The sequence below is a fragment of the Rattus rattus genome, chromosome 11 (assembly GCF_011064425.1).
Source record: "Rattus rattus isolate New Zealand chromosome 11, Rrattus_CSIRO_v1, whole genome shotgun sequence".
In the NCBI taxonomy this organism is placed as follows: Eukaryota; Metazoa; Chordata; class Mammalia; order Rodentia; family Muridae; genus Rattus; species Rattus rattus.
The window spans coordinates 71,722,436-71,729,691 of NC_046164.1; the positions used below are offsets into that span (position 1 = coordinate 71,722,436).

The following is a 7,256-nucleotide window of genomic DNA, read 5'->3' on the forward strand; positions in this document are numbered from 1 at the left end:
AAATCACAAGTTTGCAGGAAGATAGATAAAGCTAGAAAAATTAATCCTGAGTGGGGTAACTGAGACCCAGAAATACAAATATACTATATATTGTTTCTATGTGAATATTAGTTGTTAAGTCCTTGACAAGCATGCTACAATTTAACTACAGAAGTCAGGAAAAGAGGAAGGGACTGGGGGAAAGGGAGGCGTCTCCCTAGGGACAGGGAATAGAATGAATAATGGTGGATGGAGGATTGGAGTGAGGACTGGGCTGGGAGGGTCTAACAAGAAGCTGGAGGGAAGAAGGGGACAAGGGAGGGACTACTAAAACTACGGGTTATTTGAGGGGTCGCATACAGTAGAAACTTCCTAAAAATACATACATATATGAAGGTTGTCTAGGTAAAATCACCAAATAACAGGTCAATTGTTAGGCTGTCTTAAAGTCTCCTCTACTGGCAAAATCAAGTTATTATTTTTTCCATTTAGCCTCAGGTAGATTCTTAGGACCAGGGCAGAAAACAGTTACATCCTGTATTAAAATCTCACAAGAATAGTCTCCATCCCAGTTGCCACTATTGTTCCTCTCTGAAACCTCTTGAGATGGACTCCTCCACCCTCTGCACAGCTCTCAACACTATCGTGTCATAACGTAGTCCAGAGGGATCTATGTCACCCATCTGATTCACAAAATATCACACCGGCCCACCATATTGATGGCGTTATGCTGAATGGACCAAATGATCGGAAAGTGGTAGCACTTCAGACTCGTTGGTGAGGCATGTGCACCTCAGAAGGTGGAGAATATCCAACCAAAATTCAAGAGGCCACTACCTCGGTGAAACTCCGGGAGTCCAGTGGGATGGGGCACATAGGTTAAAGATTATGCTATTGCACCTGGCCCCACCCACTCCTGAGACCGAGCACAATGCTTAGTGGGCCTGTTTGGATTCTGAAGACAGCACATTCCTCACTTGGGTGTGTTACTCATATACACAAGTCACTCTGGCTCTGAAACTGCCACCTTTGAATAGGGCCTGGAACAAGGAAAAGCTCCTCCAGCTGACCCTACCGTATTTAAGTATCAGCGGCAGACGATGACGCTGTTATCTTTGGAACACCCGTATGGGTGACTCACAGAGAGGATCCTTGGGATTTTAAGTTATATAATCTGCAGACAATTATTCTCCTCGTGAGAGACAGCTCTTGACTTGCTATTGGACCTTCATGGAATCTGAAATGTTTGACAGTGGTCCACCAAATCGCCATGCGGCCTGAGCCACCCACCCATCGTGAGTGGGCACTAATTGACCCATTCAGCCGTACAGTATAGTGTGCATAAGAACAGAGGGGGGCAGAACTCTGAGAGAAAAGGAAGGAAGGAAACAAACCAGGGTGTTGGCCCTCAGCGCGGAAGATCCATGTGGACCAACCATGTTCAATGCAACCTACGCAGGTCACAATCAGATGACATGTAGGGAACTGAGAAACTAAGGATGTGGGGTTCAAGGTGGTACCAGGAAGATTTTTTTTCTCTTCCAGGGCTGCCCAGAGATGGAAACTGGACCCGGGGGAGACTTTCTCCTGGAATAGTCAAGGTAAAGTTATTGTTAACTTGCAAAAATTCTTTTGCCAAATAATTTAATAAGAGATGTACAAGTATAGGATGAAGAGAGTTGAGGCCAGTGAACACTAGGCCTACATTCATGCAAATCTACTGGGAAAGAAGAAATAGAGGACATGTGAACAGCACTGTCCCTTGAGTGGTGGGGAAGGAGCAGTGGAGACGGTTTTCCAGGAAGGTAGTATCTTGAAGCAGAGAAAGGAAGACTAGCGCTGGCTTTGCATTGTACGCTCCAAGTTTTAATCATCCCTGCTCTGGTATCGATTCATCTAGACTTCTGGTCACAATTCTTCCTCTCGTTAATAAAATGGAAGGGTTGTGCTTCCCCCAGAGGCCATTCCAACTCAAGCATTCAACGTTGCTATTAACTCAAAGGCCACTCCTACTCTTGTAGCAATGATCTTACTGGCTTGAATAGCAAGAGTCTGAATGACAAGCGATCATCTGATTAGGCCAAAATAAAATGGGTTTGGTGCCTGGGGAGATGGCCCTCCAGAGGACCCACATTCAATTCCCAGCATCCACAAGGCAGCTCACAACTATGTGTAACTCCATTTTACACAATCTGATGGCCTCTTCTAGACCCGTAGGACACTGTACACATGTGGTACAGACACGCAGGGAACACACCTGTATATACAATGTAATAGACTAATAGTAGTAATAAATTTCTGAAAACAGACGAAAGCAGGTCTAATAGGTACTTTGGAATTTGTGGGTTCTCTACCACATCATTTTATTTTGCCTTATCCTATGATGTTTATAACCCCCTCAAAGGGTAAAAGTTATTCTTGGCTTATGAGCCATACAAAAATGGGCTATCGCCCATGATTTGGCTATTGGGCCATATTTTTAACAACTCTAGTTTGGGTTGGTAGCATTTCTCAGCAAAAATAATGTCAGTGATCTGACTTAAGCAGCTATAACCCCCCTCCCCCGAAGAAGAAATGTGAAATAGTGAAGGAAAAGAAAAATAAATATCAAACAAGCGATGGGCCAAAGCCCAAAGGTAATCAATGAAGAAGCGAGGTTGAAAGCAGACAGAACCAAACTGAGCGTTGTTGGAATGGATGCAGCTGGAGGTGGGGGAGCATTCGCTGTGGGTGGTTTTTTAAGGGAGCACAGTGGGCTTGGGTTGGTCTCTGAAGCCCAGAAATCATTCAGAAGCCATTGTATCCATCCCTAAATCTGGCCACCTCAACAATTCAGTAGGAGAAAGAGGGGTGGTAAATGAGCAAAGTTCGGAGGCACGGGGAAGGGAGAAGATTAAACAGACAAATACTAGCAGGCTCATTAAGTAGCATTTTAGCAGGACAAGTGACATCGAATAGCAGATATTTCAAAGTGCAAACGCCATAAAAAAAATGTAAACACTTGCAGGACGACCGAGAAGGCTCAAAGGAGCCGGGATAAGGGCACGGGATGATCAGTGCATTCTGGGAAAGGGGCCGTCTGGTATGGCTAGCAAACGGTGGGTTTACATCTTGGTTCCAACATCTATCGACGTGAATTGGAGGGGAAGGCAGCAAGCAAGCGCTATGCTTGAGGTGTCGAGGCAAGGATCAGGACACCTAAGTTCCTGGATCAGACCCAAGGATTGCAAAATCCCTGGCAATTCACAGCCACCTGTGCCTTCCAGTTCCTCTTCTGTAAAACTGTAATTGCCATGCCTGACTTCCCAGGCCTGTAGCTTTTTTGTGTGAAGGTGTATTGTCCAGCTTACAGTTGCTGCCCGTTTTACTTGAAAACACAAAGATTATCCAGGGCACGGACCCCACACCCTGGAAGGTGAGTGGCATTAGCGTAAGGAGACAGTCCTTTCTAGACTCATAAAGGCCTTTCAGACTCAACTCTCGATCTGTGGGAGAGGGGATCGGAAGCATAGTTACAAACATTCAAGCCTATTTCAGACTTGGATGAGCACGGGCTGTGGGAAGTTCATTCTGCATCATTTAGTTCAACCACAGGAGAGCAAGCCGTAGAAGTGCCTATGCTAGACGCTTTCTACTGTTAAAGGAAGCCAGGTAAAGTGGTGAAGAGAGCCCCACAGACCCCATGAGAGTGACATTTGGGGAGCCTTTCTGTTACATATGATTTATACAATTCTTTTTTTAAAGTAAAAAACTCATGCTTCCTTTTACCCCTGATGCAGCTGTCAGTGAAAGGGTTAATGCCCACCATCCTTTCCTAACTCTAGCTTCGTCTATACTCGCGCCTTTAGGGGTAGCTGAAATGCTTGCACACTTTGTCCAGCTGTTAGGTGTGCCAGCATCATAAATGAACTTTCCAAGTTCCAGGCTTTGAAGAACAAGTTTCTCTGGTTTGGTGTGTCCCCAGAGTCCCGAGAGGAGATACATGTACTTCCCTCTTCCCGGGATCAGGTCACTGTCTGCTCACTCCCTCCTTCCTCATCTCTAACCCCAGATACCCTCTACAATCCCACCGTGCAGGGCCTCTGGATTAGCCTTCCCCAGAAGGGGGCATTGGTCAGCCATGGGCTGACTCAAGCACCTGCAGTCTGCGGAGGTGATGACTTCCCGGCTCTAAACTGTTTCTTTCATTGGAAAGTGGAAAATTAAGAGGTCAGATGCTGCTGCTCCAAGGTGACCCTTTCCTGTCGCTCACATTCTGTCCTAGTCTCTGATCCTCTGCCTTCCCCCTCAGCTCAGGATCTTCCCTGGCCTTCTTGAAAGGCTCCCTTGGGCATCCTCTCTACCTAAACACAGGCCTCCTGTGCCCTGCAGTCCTCCCCAACATTCCCAGGACATCCCCACTCCCTTTTATAGACCTGTAAACCCACCCTGCCTCTGCGTGGCTCAGGAAAATCATGGCATCGGTGTGTGCCCGCTCATGCCACACAGTGGCCCTGGCCTCTCCAGCCCGTGCCCCAGGACCCGCACATACCCACAGCCCGACAGCCATCACCACCACGAAGTAGATGACGATGACTGATATGTCAGCCGCATTGCGAATGCGCTCATAGGACTGGATGGGTGCATCGGTGGCAGTAACAGCGGGGCTCAAGGTGCTACTGTCCATGGCGGTGGCGACGAGTCCCTCCGGCTCACCGGCTCACCGGGGCCACTCACTCCTTATACTGCTTTTGAGTTAATGATCAGCCCCGAGGGAGGGGACCCGCGACGGAGGGGCTGCGCGGCAGGAACGCTGGGCCCCTGGGCTGCTGCGCTGCACCGCACCGTCGGGAAGCAGCTCCTAGGTGTGCAGTGCTCTAAGTCAGCAAAGCTGCAAGAGAGACTGCGGGCGCCCGGCCGGCAGGTAAAGTCTGTTCGGCGAGCAGGGAGGGGCCGGCTAAGGGGTGGTGACCGCCTGGCACAAAAGTCCTCTGTGCTCCCGCAGTGGGCACCTCGCACAGTTGCCACGCCTGGCTTGCCACGGAGTCCCACGTGAGGCAGAAAAGGAGTAGCTACACAGAGGGACGGAGGCACCTGGAGCCAAGGGTCTATAGGCTGCGGCTTATCTGCGGCAGGTGCTTTTGAAGCAGACCTGGCATCTCTGTGGACTGATTTCTCTGTGGAAAAAACGAGTGCAGGACTTTGCAGAGAACTCAGCCAAGTTCTTGGTCTCCTGGAGAAATTCTCAGGAGGATGAGATTTCTGGATGGGGCTGGGGAAACGCAATACAAATCTCTTTAGCCACCGGCATCACAAGCACCTGTTACTGACTTCCCCAGAGCATGCAATCCCTAGGGATAGCGCGATTCCCACCACTGTAAGGAGAACCACAATCAGCCCAGGAGAAGGGGGTCCCCCCACAGCCATCTCTTTGTCCTGGGTCTTCACCTAACTGATTCCACCCACCACGCACGGATGGAAATAGTTTTGTACTGAACTTGTACAGACTATTTCCCTCGTGTTTCCCTAAGCCATGCAGTACAGTGAGTAACGTTTCATAGCTTGCTCACGGTGGTGTCACAAGTAATCTAGAGATGCTTTAAAGCACAGGAGAAGACGTGTGGGTTGTATTGTGGATATATAGTTATGTCACTGTATGTAAAAGCCCTGAAGTTCAATATTAACAGGATCCTGGAACCGAGCCCCCTCCGACGACAAGGGGCAACTTGTAACGTGCTTTGAAACCCACTTAAAGAGTGAGCGATGTCTAGCTGCAGTGGTACATCCTGTGACCCCAGTGCTTAGGAGACAGAGAGAAGGGGATCCTGATTGGAGGCTGGGCTACATAGATAGTAAGACCCTGAATCAAGAGAGTGACGTAACGCGCACAGATGAGAAGAGGCCAGAGAATCTCTCTGCCAAGGAGCTCATCAAACCCCGGACATTCAGACCAGGTGTCTGAACCAGAAGCCCAGGCTCAGAACAAAAATGACTAACAGAGAGAAACACGACTTGACCACAGTCTCCCAGTGAGCCAACAGTGCTGGACCTGCAGCCTGGACCCCTGCAGAGCATCCTTCAAGGGCTTGAAGACACCAAGTCCCAGACTCTTTTCTCAGAACACTGCCTCAGCCTCAAAGGCACGGGGGAGGGGCTGCAGGGGGGGCGGGGTGAATGCAAGAATTCACAGCTGGAAGTCAGGCGCCTGGGTTCAAAAAGAGCTGGTTCCTGGGCCACAGGGCCTCAGGCCGGTCACTCCTCTGTCTCATCCCATTGCCTCTTCAGTCAAATTGGCAGACGTTCGCTAGCTGTTCTCTTTTCTAAAGACCCCAGTATCAATTCTGACCCAAGCTGGACTCCTAAGTGTCTACCTCTCAGTCTCTTCTCTATTCACTGGAGACAAGTCCCAGACACTTGCCTCTCAAAAGCTCGCCAACCTCACTTTTAGCCTTAATTTTACCCCCTCTGCTGTACCTCCCAGGAACGAGATTTTGTACAGCTGGACAGTTATTTCTAAAACCAGGAAAGGGAATCACAACCATTGTTGTGAAGGATCAGGGTCCTCCCTGGATGCCACCACCCACACACCACACCCACACCCCCCCTCTATCCTCCCACCTCCTCCCTCTAACCCCTCAACTTCCATGAGCACAACAGTGCCTAGTCATCAGGCATATCGAGATAGAATTCTGGCTTCTCCTCTAACAAGAGAAGTAGCCTCTGAACACGAACACACTACCTAGCTTGGCAGGGGCGTGATTTCCTCACTTGCAAGTGAGCAAGATAGCATCTAAGGAAGATGATTCCGTGCCTCAAAAGCATTTCGGTGTGCTCAAGAACAGGGTTAACTTTATCTTCAGCGTGGTCATCTTATCTGGACTCAAAGATGAGGGTTCTCAGGTACGCTCTTGCCCACACAGAGTCAGAGACAGCATGACCTGGGCACAACTGGTACCGCTTCTGTTTTCACAACGACCATCTTTGTTTTCCCATCTCATGGGTACTGGGACTCAAAAGATTAAATACATTGCCCCAAGCTCCTTCAGACAGAAAATGGCCAAACAGGTATTCAATCAACGTCCCTGTGTGTATTTTAACCATTACTGGAGATAGGGGGAGCAGGAGGGGACACGTTAAGGAGCACTAATGCCGTAGTCCTGATTCTCAGGCCCCCTCTAGGTCAGCAGCTCTCTATTCCTCTCCAACATTATTCCCACTGGGCAGTTGATCCCAGTTCTCTATAGGTGAAATACATTTTTATAGGAATGTTTGGGATATGGAAGTGGTGAGCCATAATT

At 48.9% G+C, this 7,256-nt stretch overlaps 1 protein-coding gene across 1 annotated transcript in view; it reads right to left on the reverse strand.

The window, feature by feature from the left end:
- The window catches only part of Slc5a1 (solute carrier family 5 member 1), a 59,564-nt gene extending 54,695 nt beyond the window's left edge, over window positions 1-4,869 (reverse strand). The window contains exon 1 of the mRNA XM_032916786.1: window positions 4,511-4,869. Within this exon, the coding sequence (XP_032772677.1) occupies window positions 4,511-4,645 (135 nt within the window). The 5' untranslated portion in view covers window positions 4,646-4,869. The remainder of the gene's footprint in view (window positions 1-4,510) is intronic.
- Between the last annotated feature and the right edge of the window lie 2,387 nt (window positions 4,870-7,256).